The sequence below is a fragment of the Panthera onca genome, chromosome F2 (assembly GCF_046562875.1).
Source record: "Panthera onca isolate mPanOnc1 chromosome F2, mPanOnc1 haplotype 2, whole genome shotgun sequence".
In the NCBI taxonomy this organism is placed as follows: domain Eukaryota; kingdom Metazoa; phylum Chordata; class Mammalia; order Carnivora; family Felidae; genus Panthera; species Panthera onca.
The window spans coordinates 67,546,699-67,565,121 of record NC_138356.1 but is presented as its reverse complement, the minus strand read 5'-3'; the positions used below and the strand labels follow the sequence as shown (position 1 = coordinate 67,565,121).

The 18,423-nt window shown below is 46.1% G+C and overlaps 2 protein-coding genes across 9 annotated transcripts in view; both read right to left on the bottom strand.

The window, feature by feature from the left end:
- Nucleotides 1-3,808, bottom strand: part of RNF139 (ring finger protein 139) — a 13,443-nt gene extending 9,635 nt beyond the window's left edge. The window contains exon 1 of the mRNA XM_060611280.3: nucleotides 2,524-3,808. Within this exon, the coding sequence (XP_060467263.1) occupies nucleotides 2,524-2,704 (181 nt within the window). The 5' untranslated portion in view covers nucleotides 2,705-3,808. The remainder of the gene's footprint in view (nucleotides 1-2,523) is intronic.
- TYW2 (tRNA wybutosine-synthesizing protein 2) overlaps nucleotides 1-18,423 on the bottom strand; it is a 25,534-nt gene extending 7,111 nt beyond the window's left edge. The window contains exons 1-3 of one of the 8 annotated variants that reach the window (XR_009603706.3): nucleotides 17,053-18,423; nucleotides 14,461-15,982; nucleotides 13,569-13,811 (exon numbers count right to left, since the gene is read on the bottom strand). Coding sequence is in view for 3 of the 8 variants with exons in the window: in XM_081792255.1 (XP_081648381.1) it covers nucleotides 17,104-18,423 (1,320 nt within the window). In the remaining 5 variants the exon portion in view is untranslated. Of the gene's footprint in view, nucleotides 1-6,020; nucleotides 6,506-13,568; nucleotides 13,812-14,460; nucleotides 15,983-17,052 lie in introns of those variants that run through there. The other 7 variants (XR_009603705.3, XR_009603707.2, XM_060611284.2 and 4 more) reach the window with 7 other exon arrangements.

Below are 18,423 nucleotides of genomic sequence, written 5' to 3'. Positions count from 1 at the left end.
AAAGCTATCAAGCTTATTAATAGCTAACACTTAGATAGCCTTTCCTAGGTCCAGGTACTGTTCTAAGAGCTTACACCCTAACTCACTTACCATCCTTAACATCCTGAGACAGACCATCACTGCCCATCTTTAAAAACGTTAAGAAAAGGGAGGCACAGCGCAGTTAAATCACTTGCCTGAGGTCACATTCTTTAACTTGCCAAATACAGCTTCCATGATTTACCATAAAAATACGCATGGGTTACAAAGAAAATACCAAAATTACTGTTCAGGGTTCTTAAAGTACACATGATTTAATTAAGGAAAATACTCCCTTTTCCTTAAAGCTCCTTAGCCTAAAGCTCAACTCTCAAGAGCACTGCATTTAAGCACCTGGTCTCAAAGGGCTTCTCAAAAGGATACGAAGTTGCAGGTCAAAAGAACATTCAAGGCAGTGGCTACACCATTTGCCAAAGAATACATGAATCCCCTCAAACACAGCTGTTTTGTTTTTTGGTTCTTGTGGCCTTTTTTTTTTTTTTTTTGCTCCACCATGACCTCCTCTTAAAACAGAAGTGACGAAAGTCATCCCTGTAGTTATATTCGGTGAGTTTCCAAAGCAGCACTTGGGTTATCCCAAAATTGATAAAGCTCCTTGGAAGTCTGTTAGCTTCTGTTCTCTCTCTAGCAAGCTCTCTCTCATCCTATGGGGTTGAGGAACAAAAATGGTAATTCTTCTCACTTCTCAGTCTCTTGATGCCAAAAAACGGCACAGATCTTGCCCGCATGCATATCCCTAACTAATGTGGGTGGGTATGGCAGGGAAAGAGGGCTGGTAGTTGATCAGGCTCAGCTGGAACCCCTAAGTATACTGAGTTAAGTAAGAGCCTATTAATCTATGATCTTGATGAATGGCTTCTAACTGGCAGAAATAAAATGCCATCCCAACAGGCCCCCCTTACGAATTTCACTTTAACTGAAATCACTTTTATCTACGAGTACCAAAATAAAGCAAAATATGTTGAGCATAAACCATTAAAACCACTCAATGCTCTTTTTGAAGTTGAGGTATAACTGACATATAACACATTAGTTTCAGGTGTAGAACATGATGATTCCATATTACATACACTGTGAAATCACACAGCTCCCTTTTTGCCACATATAATGAGGGCATTACACTTTTGTAATGGTAAGTAGCAATGACTGGGATCAAGTAGCTGGTGGGTTACTGAGAAGTCTTGTGCTAAAGAGCATCACTGTCCCATCTGCTAGTTTTAGATCTAACATATGATCACTACTATACCATTCTGTATCTGGATAGCAGCTGTATAGAGGAGAAAAGTGAACCACCCTGGATGTCAGAAGATTTTTCAGCCCAAGCTCTGGCAACCACTTACTGCTATGAATCAAAATCAAAAACACTTAGTCTCTATGGCCCTCAGTTACCTCATTTAAAAAATGCGATTAGCACCATCCACCTCTGAGGGATGTGTAAAGTTTAGGTTAGATAAAAACAGTGAAAATGCTTTACAAAAATAAAGCACCAAACAAATGTAAAATGTTAATAATAAAACTCAACACCACTCCCCCCCCTTTGGAGGAATAAACAAGCAACAGATGGTTCCTAATTCAGAAAGGCTCTGTAATAAGGACCTCATCATCAACCCTTCATCAGCAACACTTCAAAATCGCAAGCCTACTGAAAACTGATCACAAGAATTACCTCATCAACAAAATTTGCCAAGTTTCAGCTGCTTTAAAAAAAATGTTATGCATAAATGCTTCTCACACTGGTAATGCAAGTAAAGACGGGGGATGAAACAGGATATTGTTAACACTCCATTCATTTACAACAAAGGCAGTGATTTCCAGGAGTCTCGGAAAAGTCTCCTCACTTTCTAGCCATTTTTATAACGATTTTCAATACCTTCTCTATTCATGGAAAATGCTAAGACTCGTTACAAGTATCGCTGTCTTCATGAGCATTTTTGGTAATCGTTTCAAGGTTTGACATTCGAAACCCTGTCTCCTTCGTTTGGGTGTCATTTCCCGCAGACACTTCATGATCATGTGGGCCCAGGGATACAGAAGTGACAACATACGAGTGCTCTGTATTTTGGAGAGGGGGAAACTGAGGCCCGGGCCTTGGCACTGCAAGCCCAAGGTCACACACGGCGAGATGGGGCAGAGTTGCTGTTTTTCCAAGGCTGTCGCAGGAGACGCGGCAAGCCAGCACTCATTCCCCAAGAGAAACAGCAGGCAAAGAGCCGCATGCTCACACATCCATGCTTTCTCCCCACCCTCGGGTGCAAAAATGAACGGAGGGCTGACCCTTGACGAGGACTGCTCCGCTGTCAACTCTGAGACAAGTGTCATCTCCTCCCCTCTCCCAGCCTGCAAAGATGCCTCTGTTGGGAAAGAAACTGGTTCTCAAACACACAGACACACACTACCCACTGACTGCGCGCGGGTGCCCGCTCCCTGCAGCACGTCTCGGCCCGCACAGCCGTCCTGGGACGCAAGCTACCCGGTTCCGCTTACCAAGAAGCCGGAGGAAGATCTGGAGCCCGATGCAGAACCGGCTTTGGCTGGAATCGTAGTAGGAGTTGAAGATGGCGTCGATGATGTAGAGGCAGGGCACCCGGAGCGCCACCTCGAGCGCCGCCCAGACCTGCTGATGGGCCATCCGCACCTGCTGCTGCGGGGGCCCCACCGCCGCCATGAGCCGCTGCCACACCGGGGCTGGGCGAGCCGGGCAGGGCCGCGCGGGGCAGGGCCCGGGAGCACGGCCAGGGGCGGGGGCTAAGGCGGGAGACTCCGCCCCCGCCCTCCCTCCTCTCCGGTCTGTCTCACCGCCTGCCCCGCCGCCCGCTCGCGTCTCTCGAGCTGGAGCAGGCGGCGGAGGCTCCCGGGAGGCCTCTGGGTGTCTGTGTTTCCGGCCGGCTAAGGTCTGGCTCCTCCTCCCTCCAACGCCTCCCCCGCCCGCGGAGCCACCATCTTGACCTCGCCCGCCTGCCTCTGCCGTTGCTGCTGTTTGGAGGCCAGGAGGCTGCGTCCGCGGTCACGCGAGACCGCAGGGCCCGCGCCGCCGACTGCGTCATAATCCGGCGTTAGGGGCGCTCCCCACACCGTCATCACGCGCGGCGTAGCGAACGTCCCGCCGCGTTGCCATGGTTTCCGCCCACCTTCGCGGCTTTGGCGCCACCGGGCGGCGCAGGCGCTCTCTGGCAGCCGCGCCCTCCTGCCTGAGTGGCTTCGTCACGGGAGGCGGTGGCCGCGTCGGTTCTGCGAGGGACTCCCTGCTTCCGTGGGCGGAATTATTAGCCGCTTCGTTCTAACCCATTAAACGTCCCATAAACGTGGTTCGGAGCTGTTTGGCAGGAGGAGAGCAGAGGGCGCCGCCCGCCGGACCTACCCCACCCCGCCCGGAGGCCGGTCTGAGGATGGCATTTTCCAGGGAAAATCTCTGCAAGGCCGCCCGGGGTCCTGCTGGAGCGTCGCTGAGCGCGCTCTGTGCTGCGGCCATGCGACGTGGCAATGAGCTGGGGGTGGTAGGCGCTGCCAAGGAAAGCATCCCTCTCCTCTCTTGCGCATCACCTTCCGTGTCTTCTACCCGACTGGACAGAACTGAGGACACCCATCGGCCGCACTTTGCGAATGTCAAGGGCCACTTGTGATTTAAGGGCGAGAACCCGGGGCTCTGTCTGTGTTTCTGGCCTTTGAGGTCCGCACACTCAGGCAGTCCCTTCTTTCCTCCTCAGGGAAGAAGCCACACTTAAGTTTTTGTAGGGGATCAGAATGTGCCACCCCAAAACATGCCACTTTGACACAAAGGTAATTTTGAGCTGAAGTTAGCAGAGAAACAGCAGATGCTTAATTTTTTTTTTTAAGATCCCTGCCCGCCCTCCTCACTGCCCCCGTTCGCTTAAAAGGCAGGACATAAATTTCTATTTGTAAAGGTGCCTCCCTCTCCCTTACCAAGAAGAGGGCAACTCAGACTTTCAGTGACCTGCAAACCTTAACTAAATGAACCCTTATCTTCCATTCGTTTCCTCCATTACGTTTTTACCTTAGCAGTCTGCTGTCCCTGAAAGCCTAATCCCCTTTTCTTTTGTCACTTCTCTACAAAATTATTCTTTGTTAATACATTAAACCCCAAATTGTAGGCACGCTTTGAGTCATTCACCACTTAGTTTCTCGCATGGGTATGTGCACTCACGGGTTAATAAACTGCTTCTCTCTTGTTGATCTCTCTTTTGTCAGTTTAATTTCCAGGTCCCAAGTCACAGGACGTGGGACCACGAAGGAAGGTCTTTTTCCCTCCCTACACTTTCTTGCCTACACTTTCTTGCCATGTAATTAATGTAATGTGGTCATTCTTATTTTTCTGTTCCTTCACCAGCAAATGAGAGTGTAAATTGGGTCAGAGTCTGCTTTACTAACTCAGCCATCTTAAATTAAGGGGGATCAAAAACAAAAACAAAATTTAAAAAACCTGGCTCATTTAGGATCCTAGCCCAAACTGTGCTCTGCTATCCATCTGTATCAGAGCTCTGTGTGGGTGACTATCCTCTATTAAAAACCCTCCAGAGGAAAGGAGTATAAAACTCCAACATCCCTTTCTCTGGGTGGAGTTAGGTGTGGCAGGAAGACTGATTCATACCCAAACTCCTTACTCCAGTCTCATGTTTTTAACCTGTTGTTGTTATCCCCCACAAATAATGACTGCCGTCTATCTAGTGCTGTGTACGGGGCACCACGGGGAGGGTTTTACATTTTACTTAAATCTCTGCACCAGCCTTTTTGGGGTAGGTAGGATTATCTCTGCTTTAGAGAGGAGGAAACTGGGGCTTAGGTAAGTTATCCAAATCACAAAGTATGTATGTAAGTAGTAAGCTAGAATGGCCATAGCTAGTAGGAGTCGAACCAAGGATTAGAACCCAGGAAGCTTAGAACTTCAGGCATCTTTGATTCCTTCCTCTTCACACCCACAGCCAATCTGCAACCACATTGTATCCACCTGTCTCCTTTGTATTCCCCTTTCTGTTGTCACTGCCACAATCCGAACCCAAGATCCTACTGGAGCTTGCCTGATTCACGGCAATATCCTCATTATGTTATTATGATCACCACTTTTCCTATAAATCAGTCTGTTTACCTCTGCCAGGTTAATTTTCCTAAATTGCACACCAGGGGAATAAACCTGTGGCGCTGACAAAATTCCCAAAGGAAAGCAAACTTGGTAAGATGAGAGGATTATTAAGGTTTATATAGAAAACCTCAGAGACGTAAATTAGCTTCTCAACTCACCTGTTATTCTGCCCTGATTGCAATTTAAAGCAAAAAGAGAGAAGCTGTTGTGGAGGAAAGGGTCCACAGGGACTAATCTAAAACAGGAGTGTGGTAGAGAAAGCAGGCAAGTACCAATTACATTATGATCATGCAAAATGGAGAATTAAATAATGTATGGGCTCTCCAATTTTTATTTAAAAAGTTAAATGTAATAAATAGTAAATAAAAATCTTATAAAAATGCTTCAGCCCTTACTTATTAATGCTTTAATGGTTTCTAATCTTAATTTAATGCACAAATTTTATTAGTTTAAGAATTTCTAATTCAAAGTAAATCCCACTCTCGGGAGCGATGGCACAGTCGTTCTCATCTTACGTGACTTCAAGCATGTCCCTTTAAGCTCTAGATTTCACTTTCCCCATCTATAAAACGAAGGTTTAAAAAGATTCTGGCAAAGTACTTTAAAATACTACCTTAAAATTAAATGTATATTACTGAGGTAGTTTTTAGAAAACTTAGGAATTTGGGGGTGGGGGAGGTGGCGCCTGGGTGTCTCAATCGGTTGGGTGTCAGACTCTTGATTTCAATTCAGGTCATGATCTCATGGTTGGTGGGATGGAGCCCTGCATCAGGTTCTGCACTGACAGCACAGAGCCTGCTTGGGATTCTCTCCCCCGCCCCTCTCTCCCCCTCCCGTGCTCAGTTATCCTTGCTCTCTCTCTCTCAAAATAAACTTTTTTTGTTTTAAAGAAAGCTTAGGAATTTTAAAAATAAAAGATAAGCTTTCAAAAGAAAAATCCCTACGTCAGTGGTGCACTTTTCTGTTTTACATTTGCCATCTCTCAAGTCTATATTCTAAGCTCAGTTTCATCATGGCTGAGCTCCAGGTGCCTGCTTACATTTTAGGGGTCCAGTTAAGTTAGGAGAAATAATCACCTTCAAGTAAAGATGAAGGGATACCCTCCTGTACTACCCAAAAATATCCTGTACTACCAAAAAGTTAATGACTACCAAACCACTTAATAGATGCTATGATGGAAACAGAGGAACAAGGACAAAAATCTCAGAGGAATAGTTCTTTTGTTTTTTGTTTTTACAGAAGGAACTTACTGGTTATGTTTGCTTAGCTTTGCAAGAGGTCTTCTCAGCTTTGTATCGGGAAATGTCTGTGTCAGTCGTCATCCAAACAGAAGCTAAATTCCTAATAAGCATAATCCCTCCATAGCACCCACTGTGAAAAAAAAAAATTAAATAAGCTTTCAAAGAAATAGCTGCAATTCACTGAATTTAATCTTTGCTTGGTTTCTACATTGACTTGAATGTTACACAATTCAGGTATATGTTTATATTGAATCCGCTCAGAGCAGTGGAGGGTGTGTGTGCATTCACACAGACACACTCTATATACATAAGTTGCCTGTTTAAAATATTACCAGCTTAAAAATAACTTCATTTGGCTTTAATGGTTGAATGCCCTTTAGTTCTAAAAAGCCTTTGGAAACAGAACGTGTAAAAACTTGTTTGACTTTTCTGTTGACCTTTGCACTTGCCAGGTCTCTGTTCTAAGCAACAGGAACTGATTCTGGGCTATCTGAAGCAAAAAGGGAGATTCTTAGAAGGTTATTTTCATTATTCTTCACAATTTCAAGTTCCAAGAGTGAGATGCAATTAGCCGAGCTTATGGGACCCTGTGTCTTACCCCAGCTGTACCAGCCAGTGCCAACAGCTTCCTTAGCGGGAGAAAGCAGAAAGAAGCCAGCACTTAGAACTACCCACCCCACCTCTACCCACCAATGTATTATGTATTTACTTCAAACGGATGATGGGGATGCTGGGGGGAAGGGTAGGAGTTGATAGCCCAGAAAGGGATAGATACACCCCATAACTTTTTCTCAGACCTTTGGAATTACTTTAAAAAAAAAAAAAAAAGGCTTCTGATCCCAAATTACAGTTTTTCTCATTTCATTCAAGTAAATTTCAGATATGCCCATCAACATTCAGCTACTATTTGAGTTTTCCGGTTTTGTAAATGCCAAGTGAATAGGAAAAGTCTGTTGTTTAGTTAACAAAGGAAACAACAGAGAATATGGTGGCATTTGCAATCACTGTTGAGTATATACTGACTCCTTCAGCTCGTTCATTCCTGTGACAGACATTTGCCGAGCACTTTCTATGCATTTGGCAGGAAGTTGGCCCGCTTCTGCCTCTCACTCTAGACAGAGAACTTAAACTCTCTAATCATCAGTATCCTCACCTGGGAAAAAGAAAAAAGCGGTTAATATTGCCAAATAAGATACGAAATACACGGCATGCGTTATCCAGTTGAAACTTAACAAACCTACTGAAAGACACAGACAATAACAGTGGCAGAGCCAGGTTTCTAACTCATATTTTTCTGATTGCAGAGACTTATGATCTGCTCCTCTGCAAGTCATTTTTCATGCCAGTGATACAAATTAATATATTTTAAGTACTCAGTATGATATGCAGTATGTAATAATAATTAGTATGTTGAACAAGATCTACTCACTGGAACCCTTATGATACTACACGCAACACTTTGCAATGGTTCCGTGTATGGCTCAGGAGTTTGGATTGCTATACATGCTAATTATTCATATAGTAGAATATAAATAAAATATAAATAGATAATACGTTCAAATATGTTAAGTATGTTAAGTGATGGTCCAGAATAATGAGGGCCGAGATACTGCTGAAAGGCAGAGGACAAGGAATACTAAGTTAAAAACATTTGCCAAGGCAGGAAGCCCAAAGAAGATGGATATAGTACCCCACTGACAGACGGGAAGGATAGGACCCTTTATCCTAGACAGGTTTCTATAGTTCGGGTTTCTAATAATCAATAATCACTTCTCATTTCACAGAGCTCCACCTCACTGAGTAGAATAAAAGCTTAAAACTGGAAGATTCAATATTATAAAGATGTCAATTTTACCCTGTAGTTCAATGTGATCCCAATAAAAAATCTCAACAGGTTCTTTCTCCCAAAAATTGACAAGCTGATTTAAAATTCCTAAGAAGATGCAAAAGGTCAAGAATAACTACGGCAAAATCTTGGGGCGCCTGGGTGGCTCAGTCAGCTAAGCGTCCGACTTCGGCTCAGGTCATGATCTCACACAGTTCATGGGTTCGAGCCCCGCGTCGGGCTCTGTGTTGACAGCTCAGAGTCTGGAGCCTGCTTCGGATTCTGTGTCTCCCTCTCTCTCTGCCCCTCCTCTGTTTGCGCTGTCTCTCTCTCACTCTCTAAACATTAAAAAATTAAAAAAAAAAAAGAATAACTATGGCAATCTTAAAGAACAAAGTTGAAGGACTTACTAGATCAGATATCAGGACCTATTGTAAAGCTATAGCAAATTAAACAAGATAGTATTGGTGCTTGGATAGAGTAACTGAACATGGAACAAAAAAGTCTGGTAACGATCCCCACATGTACAGTCACCTGATTTATGATAAAACTGATACTACAGTGCAGTGGGAAAGGATAAAAAACCCGGCAATATAAGGTGTCTAACAAAGGCTGCATATCACTTCACGGGGAATCACACTGGAAACATCCTCCCTACAGTTAAGAACAATTTAACTTGTATTAGTGGGGGTGGGGGGGGTGGAGGGAGGGAGTGGGAATTGGACACTTCAGAATGCCAGAGCTTCCCTTTTTAATCAAAATTTCTCAATTTTAAAAATAAATGATCTTCAGATTGCTGCAAGCTTTTAGTTTCTAAAGTTCTAAAAAGAAAAGTTGATTTTGACAATTTGCGCCAGTCTTCTCATTAATTTTATGGAGAAGCCAGTTTTCGGAGGTCCTTACTGTGTCATTTTGGAAGCCACTCATTTTACTCTTGATACTGGGTAGGGAAGTATCAAGAGATGCCCTAGTGGGTGGAGTCAGCGTGAAATATACTCTTCCCTGCCCTCACTGTGTGACAATAACCCTCCTTCCTCCTGATGATCAGATTCACTTATCCCCAACCGGAGTGGTGACCCTTCCTTGCTTGCCTGCTGGTCTCTTAGCACAAGGAGCCTGACATGCCTGGGAGATCTCAGTAGGTTAAAGTGTAAAGGGTCTGTTATTGTATCTCCTGATGAAAGAGCTTCCCAATTAGGGATCAGCCCTCTAGCCTCACTAAGTTGTGGAGACGGGAGGCATGAACTCCCGGGGGGAGACGGGGGGCAGTGGGGACAGTAAGTGGGTGTATTAACTTCCTATTGCTGCTATAACAAATTACCACAAACTTAGTGATTTACAGCAACATAAATTTCTTCTCTCATAGTTACGGAGGTCAGAAGTCTAGAATCAAGGTATCAACCACTCTGTTCCTCCTGAAGCATTCTGGGGGAGAATCCATTTCCCTGCCTTTTTCAGTTTCCAGAGGCCTCCAGCATTCCTTGGTTCATGGCCTCTTCCTTATGTTACTCTGTCCTGCTTTTGTCATCACACGTTCTACGTCCTACTTGTATTGCCTCCCTCTTATAAGAGCCCCTGAGATTATATCAGGCCAACATGGATAAACCAGGATACTTTCCTCATCTTGAGATTAACTTAATCACACCTGTAAAGTCCCTTTTATCATGTTAAGATAATATATTTACTGGTTCTGGGTATTAGGACATGGACATATTTGGGGGACACTGTTTAGCCCGCCACAGTGGAAATTCTCCTATTTCTACCCTTTAATTCCTAGCTGTGGATTTTCTATCTAAATGGGACATGGCACTCATTATGTAATAGGTATGGATTTAGAGTGTATACTGCATCCTGGTGAATGGGATCCCATTCATAGGGCATTATCTTCAAGCTTTGATTTGGTTTCAAAAGGTTTTTCCACCACTCCACCAGGCCAGCATTTTCCTGGTTGTATAGTATGTGATAGGATCAGTGAATCACCTGGTCATGTGCCCACTCAAACACTTCCTTTGCTGTTCAGAGGCAATATTATGCAGGAGACATATTGATGGATCGAACACTGTAAACCTTTGGATAGCAGCACTGGCCAACATCTTGTGGGCAGGAAAGGTAAACTCAGGGATGCACACAGAAGATTCTAGTCAAGGTGAATCAATGCCCTTCCATGACAGAAGCCCAATGTAACCCACTTACTACCAATTAGCTGCTTGGTTTCCTTGAGGGATGGTGTTGAACCAAGGGCTCAGCGCTGAATACTAGGCTCTTTGGTGAGTAGAAGCCATGCTGTTGGCAACTTGCTAACCTGCATCCCTGCAACATGTTATTCATAAGCTCTTTATGCTACTGGGGTAGCTTATGACTACCGCTGCTAAAATTAACCAGCCAAGTCTTTTGTTTACTTGTTGAGTTCCTCTTTGATGTGCATGTCTCCGGTAGGCACTTACGCAACACAAAGCTCTTTACTCATGTATCCAATCCCATAGATTCCCCACCACCTCTTCTCCAGGCTTCATTGTCCCTGAACTAATCTTTCCCACTCCAGGCGCCTGATCAATTTGCTAACCCACCTGCCACTTGCCATGAAGGTATATTCTTACTTCAGGCAACTTCTCTTTCCATACGAGGTGGATGACCAGGAATATTGCCCCCAGTTCTGCCTTGTGGGAAGATACCCTTCCCTGCTGTCTTTTAAGACCACTCCTGAGTAGGGCTGTAGGGTAGCAGCAGTTTATTTTGGTCTTGAACCCGTATTCCAAGAAAACCCATCAATGAACTTAGCTCTGCATTTGCATCCTTTATCAGCAAGACAGAAGGGCTTCTCAAGTGGCCATGATTGTGGGCCGAGGGAAGGGCATTGATGCAAGAATTATAAACATGACACAGGAGTCTGGGCCACCTACCTGTGCACCTATTCGTTTCCTCTGGCTCTCGCCATCCATCCCAGATGTACCACTTCCACCTTATGATGGTTTGACTTGAAGGGTCTGACAAAACTCAGCTCATGATGGGCAACTCTGGCTACATGGTTACCCGAAGTCCCAGAAGATGCTCAGATTCTACCAACGCCCATTAGCATGCCAGGAGCCATTTTTGGATGACGCCTGGCTCTCTGCTGCATACCATCTGGCCTTGCTACAGACATCCACTTGAGACTACCTTGTGATTTTCCCATTGGAGCTTGTCCTAAACTTCCATGGCTGCTTTGCTTATCACAGATACTCTTGTACCATAGAATCTCCTGGGTTGAATGGTCCATGAAACAAAGCTAATTACACCGCAACCTGTACCTGCTACAGAGACTTTATGTGCTGTGGATCCCACTGAAAACTGGCAGCCTTCTATATCACCCAGGAGAGGAGTCAGAGCAGTATTCCCAAGTCCCGAATTCCCACAAAGGAGCATACAGAGGTTGGCGTGCTTCCTTGACGGAGGAACACTGATGAGTGGGTGAGATGGAAAAATCTGTTCTTTACCGTGAAGGAGCAATCTTGGCATTCAAGCAGACCAGTAGCCCTAAAAATTTCACTGATGGAACAGGTTGCTGGATGGTATTAGTGATTATTCGGAGTACAATATACTAGCTCGTTGTGTCTCTGGCCTAATGAGTATGATGCCGTAAGTATAGTAGGTTAGTAGGGTGTTCCTCGAAATGTTCCCATGGCCTAGGTCTCCTCAGACTATAATGATGGGGGAGTGGAGGCCTACATGAACGCAAACTGCTTCTCACCCAGCAGTCTCAGGGCTCAGTTCCATACGTACTCTCATGGCTCCTGCTGGTACATGTTGCTGAGATCCTGCATCCCCTTTGGCACATGGGCCCAGCTGAAATTGTTGACAGAAGACACAAAAACAAGAGAAAAGGAGCCGTGTAGGACGGAGCCAGTTGCTTTGTTTGGTGTTGTGCAGCTGCAGGTTTACTCATCAAGTTTTGCTGACCTTCGCTTGAGTTATGAAACTATGCATACATATAGCTTTCATTTAAAAAAACAAAATTCAATTACTAAAAAAGGAAACTAGGACCGTCTTGTCTGTCCATCTATAAATACCTACCTAATAGCATACAGAGAGCTTCGTCGCATGGGCCACTCCATCCAGGAGACGACAGGGTACATAAGTGTGGTGGATACGTGCGTGTGCGTGTGTGTGGTATGTTCCAAACTGCAGTTGTAGCCTCATATTCGTTATTTTCTATTTGCCTTTGATTCAACCTTCACCTTCAAAAAGCCAGAAGCAAATACCTATTCTGACAGTTTGGGCCCTCTCTGAAATTATGTGATTGTTGATCAAGTAATCTTGCAGGCAGTCTCAGATCTCATCAGAAAATTTCCCCTGTACTTAGTGTTAATAGTTTTACATTCAGTTTATAATATAGGTAGGGATCCTAACACAATTGTGGTAAGAAATTCTTATGAACTTTGTATGTTGAAGTTTTGTGTCAGCTTAAGTATTGATCTGTATTTATTATTGCTAACGTGAGTTTCTTCAGTGATTGTGAAAACTAGTAAATTTATACACTATTATAAACTTCTAAAGAGTTAAAAAAAAAAAAGCTACACAAAATATAAGAAACAACTATCCTCAAGGCAATGAAGGACAATGATCCATGGGAGACAAAAACAAGGCGAGCCATTTAATGGTTTAATCGCTCCAGCCTACTGCCTGGAGAAAAAGTTCCCCGGCTGTGGCAGGACGAGGGGGAAGCCGGGTGGAGCCCAGCCGACTCCCTGAGGTGGAGATGGTACTGGGAGTCCCAGGAGCCCAGTTAACGAGTTTAGAGGTTGGAATGCCAAACGGGAGAGGGCCACGGAGAAGTCCCGAGATCTGCCGACCATCCCCTGAAGCGTCAGCTGAGTAATGATCAGTGCGCACAAGAGGACGCTACCAAAGGCCAAGAAAATGACGAGTGTCACGGCTTGCCCAGTGTGAAGTGGCCGCACCCCGAGGCTGTTCAGAATGACATATATCGACACGTGTCCAGGGTGGGAGAAAGTGAATTCAAAATGCTATTTATGTGTTTCTCATCATTTCAAATTTCTATGTTTTTTTTTTTGTTTTTTTTTTTTTTTTTCAACGTTTTTTATTTATTTTTGGGACAGAGAGAGACAGAGCATGAACGGGGGAGGGGCAGAGAGAGAGGGAGACACAGAATCGGAAACAGGCTCCAGGCTCCGAGCCATCGGCCCAGAGCCTGACGCGGGGCTCGAACTCACGGACCGCGAGATCGTGACCTGGCTGAAGTCGGAGGCTTAACCGACTGCGCCACCCAGGCGCCCCAAATTTCTATGTTTTTATATTTAACATGCATGCATTATACTCCCAAGAGATGCGCATCACTTATTAAAATCATGAAGTTAATGAATAAAGCAAGTCATAGTTGAGGGAGTTTAAAAAAGTTATCGTCACTGTTTTTTTAATCACAACCTCTCCATCAAGTGGTGCACTAAGTGACAACTAATACTGATGCTCACGGAGGAAGCTTCAGCACTTTTAAACGTTCCCGGACTGAGGTGACCAAGCCTCCATGAGCCTCCTGATCCTTTCAGTCTTTTTTCCTTGGTTCCATTAGGTGCCTCTTTCTGACCAGGCCAATCCAGCAAGTGCTCGGAGAAGACTGTAACGTAAACGGACACACTCAAGGTGGAGAAAAGGCTTAGGGGACCCTTACTTTCTTCCATTCACACATAACTCCAGCTCATTCTTTTTTTTTTTTTTTCAAGTTTATTTACCTATTTTGAGAGAGACAGAGAGAACGGGAGCAGGGGAGGGGCAGAGAGAGAGGGAGAATCCCAGCAGGCTCTGTGCGGTCAGTGCACAGTAACCCAACTCGGGGTTTGAACCCATGAAACTGGGAGACCATGACCTGAGCCGAAACCAAGACAGCTGGCTACTTAACTGACTGAGCCACCCGGGCGCCCCTCCGGCTCATTCTTTAAGTCTCAAGTGAAGCGTCCCTGCTCCCACCTTCCCAGCCACACCCACTTCCCCTAACCCACACCCCCGAACGTGGACGGCTGCCTCCACTGTGTGTGCCCGTGAACACCCGTCTGTTTCTGTCTCAGCACTTAGTGCCCAGTATTAACATTGTTTCCTCTGTGTCCCCGTCACCAGAAGTGATCCCTCCCATTTTGGGCAGGACTCGGCTTTTATTTATTTATTTATTTATTTAAAGATTTTGAGTACTTGCCCCACCTCACATGGGGCTTGAACTTACAACCCAGAGATCAAGAGTCACATGCCCCCCAGGACTCAGCTTTACTCACCTCTGTGTCTCTGGCCCTCAGCACAGTGCCTGACAGCGAGAGTACGCGGTACATCCCAATCAATCAGTGAATGGCTTTTCAAAACAAGGACCTTCTACTTTAACTAAAGCAAATGTACAGCTATTCCTCACACCCAAAGTAGGAACCGGGCAGTTCACCTTACACGAAGACCGAAGTATTCACTATGTGCCAGTGACGGTGTTGACGGTTCAGGCCCGTTAACTCGCTTAACCCTAACAAGTATGCTTCGGGCTACGTACACTTGTTAACCCATATGTACAGACAGGACACTAAATCTTGAGAGACTGCCTCAGGTCACAGAGAAAGAAGGGAGGCCAGAAAGTGTATGAGTGGAACCTCAATTCCATGAAGGCAGAATCCATGCCAATCTTCTTTGACCACTGAACACTCAAGGCCTGATGTGTACGTAACAGGTCAAACGAGACCAGTCAGGTGTATCTGATGTCAGCGGCCCATCCATACCTTGGGTCAGAAAGGTAACTCCTCAGCCCCTAGCCACGTGGCTCCCTGACCCCCCGTCCTCCCTGTTTCTCCCCTGCCTTCCTTCCTCCCCACGCTGCCTCCAGTCCCAGCATGGCATTTTTAGCCGGAGGCACAAAAGCTGCAGGCACGCGTGTCAGAAACCAATATGGGGAAGAGGAGAGGACTCAGGCAAACACAGGCCACTCGGCGGGATGGTAACGGACCAGTCAGGCCCCCTTCTGCGGTGGGATCCCACGACGGCTACCACTTCCTGGGGGCTTACTGGGTACCGGACACTTCTTTTTAATCCTTACAACGACCTCCATCTTCAACACATCTCTCGCTGCTTCTTCTGTTACAGACTGCTCTAGTGACGGTGCTCCAAACATCTTCTGAGCCAACTCTCTGCACTATTTTCTTCCGCTAGCATCTGTTTCCAGCCTGACTCACTAACAAAATCTTACCCAGTTTTTAAGAGCCGGGTCAAACACTACCCCTCTGAAGGCTTCCCCATTCTGAAAACTCTTCTTCACCTTTGCACTTCTACATGGTGCTATCACTCTTACGGTACCTACTGTATTCCAGCTCTGAGTTTTTGTGTTATTTCTGCTGCTAGGTTGTGAACGCCTCAGAGACAGGGTCTGTATCGAATGCATCTGCAGCTCATATAGACAGCAGGCACTTAATTTGCGTGGAAGCATAAACAGCACCAATCCTGTCCTTACTGACGCTGTCCCGAGAAGGACGAGCAGCCCCAGCTCGAGCCCAACAAGCTGAATGCCAGACACAGTCATAATCCTGAGAAAGCACAACTTCCCTGTGCGTCCTTCATCAGGCAAACAAGCCCAGATGGCTTCGAAGTGCACGAAAACACAGCTCCGAAAAGTGATTCTCAACTATTACAGTGCTTCTCTGAGATCAGTCATTCCAGGGGCACACAATGGTGCTGGCAGACAGTCACAAAACAAAGTGACGCTTGAGAAACCCTGCAGAATATCTCTCACTCCCTAGAGCTCCTCACGTTGGCCCTGATGTCCACCTGAGAAGGAACACGAAAAGGGAATCTGAGTCCTGTTAAAATCTAAGATTTTAATTTGAACTTTAAAAATAGCCAACTTAGGAGCACCTGGGTGGCTCAGTAGGTTGATTGTCCAACTCCCAGGGTTGTGAGATCGAGCCCCGCGCTGGAGTCCGTGCTGAGCATGCAATCTGCTTAGGATTCTCTCTCTCTCTCTCTCTCTCTCTCTCTCTCTCTCTCTCTCTCTCTCCCTCCCTCCCTCCCTCCCTCTCTCCCTCCCTCCCTCCCTCCCTCCCTCGAATAAAATAGCTAGCTTTTTGTACAAGCTTAAAGCTGGAAAGCTAGTTTCCCTATAATTTAAAGCAGTCATTCTTAACCTCTTTTCTACAACAACAAACCTGATACATAAGACATCCTCCCCAACACTCATTTAGCAACGCTAAAGCAAGGGAATGAAGTTAATACACTACAGTAATTCTTATCCTTTTCCTTCCCTAATTCAGTCTTAGTAACAAAGCTGCACCATTCGATTGCTTTGATTTGGACTCTATTGCTTAGTCTCATCAATTTTATATCTCAAAGCCATCCACTTCCCACTGCCACCACCCTAGTCCAGGCCACCACCATCTCCTGCCTGGACAACCACAGAAATCTCATCACCGGTCTGCCTGCTTCCATCCTGGCCCCACTCTGGCTGATTTTCCATATTGTAGCCGGAGTGATTTTGGAAACAGCACTGTGTCTTTCACTCTAAAATAACCAAGGCTTATTAGATAACAACTGCTTATTAGATAACAGCCATGTGAGACCATTCAAAGAAATCCTCATTTTGCAAGTGAGGAAATTCAAGGCCAAAAGAATATTGGAATCACCCACCCAAGGTAAGACAGAACTGAAGTCAGAAGTCAGAAACGCCCCGGCCTCATTTTAATGAGCCATACTGCTTCTCCCAGATATGTAGTTCATTCTCAATGTGTTAACAGAAGACAAATGCAATGACTCGGATTGGTCTAGGGCCTGCATTCAGGGCCACAAAATATTAAAATAGGTTGCCAGGAGAAAAGAGGGGTGAGAACCCAGCCTAAACTTACGTATTAAGGTTCACTCACATGTAGATCCTTGGGTCTCAGGATCCACCTTCTCTAGCCAACTAGAGGGCAGGGGCGGCATTCCAGATCCAAGACTATGTGGTCCACATGGGGAGCGTAGGATTTCACTGGTTGGATGTGCAGGATTTGTGTCTTCCATGGTTTCCCGTGCACCTGCTGCAGAAGGGTGGCAATACGAGTTTCTGCAGATTCTGCCCACCTCTGCCACTCTGGTTTGGTGGCTGCTGGCAGTGTCTTTCTCCTAGAATCCCCGGTAGCTCCATTTGTCCCTTGGTTGGTGATAATTTGCTGAGGATAAGGCCAATGCTCCTTCTCCATTTCACTGCTTCCAAGAGGCTGGAGATTCTTCCCTGGGAAAGATTCCACATTTTGGTGGATATGCAAAATGCCCCCAGCATCCTGTTTTAGCACCTGGCAGGCAATGGGCCAGCCTTCTTCAGAGCTGGGAATCAGCCCCAGGTTCACCCTGTCTGCAATGTTTGAGAGCTTCAGTTTTCTGTTATCCCCAAAGTGTATTTGGCACCGATGTGCCACTCCATTGATCTCAAGATTAGTTCTCAGGGCAACTACAGCATGGGGGTTCCACTCACAGGCGTGGACGAAGGCGGCACCAGCATGGACCAGGAAGGGCAACGTAAAATAGCCAATCCCTGCGTAGAGATCCACCAGCACCTCTCTGGCACAGGGCAGCGATGCCACTCGAAGCTTCTCGGTGATGTTTCCGAAGGAGAACATGCACTGGGTCACGTCAAACTTATATCGGATCCCATTATCGACATGCTCTACCCAGCCATGGTCGCCCAGCAGCAGAGTCACGGCTGGTGTTCGAGTGCCGTCTGGTGATACCCGCCCTCGTTTGGCCACACGACGGACGCCAAGGGCCGACGCAACAGTCTCCCAGAGTTCTGGTTCCAGATTTTTCCACTGCTTGGCTTGGAAACAGTCTTCACTCAGCAACAAGAGGTTACCATGTCGCTGCCAAGATCGGGGCAAATCAGCCTCCAACTCAGCTGACCACGTCACTCCCCGGCCCTCTACCCAGCGACTCACTTCAAGACACAGCCTTTGGGCAGGTGAACAACTCTGAGCCTTCTTGGAGGGAACAGGATCCAGGAGCTGGGTTACTATACAGGTGCTGCCTGGGGCCACACAATTCCTCAGCTCCCGCAGGTGCTGTTCACGGAGAGCCTCGCCCAGCACGGGTAGCGCCACGGTGCCATCCGGCATCTTTGCCACACGGTGCTGTCTATCCAAGAGTTTCTGCTTCTCGAGATATTCCCTGTATCGCTGGGTAAACCGAGGCTCAGTCACAACTGCGACAACAGCCGCGTTCTTCCCACCTTCCCTTTCCAT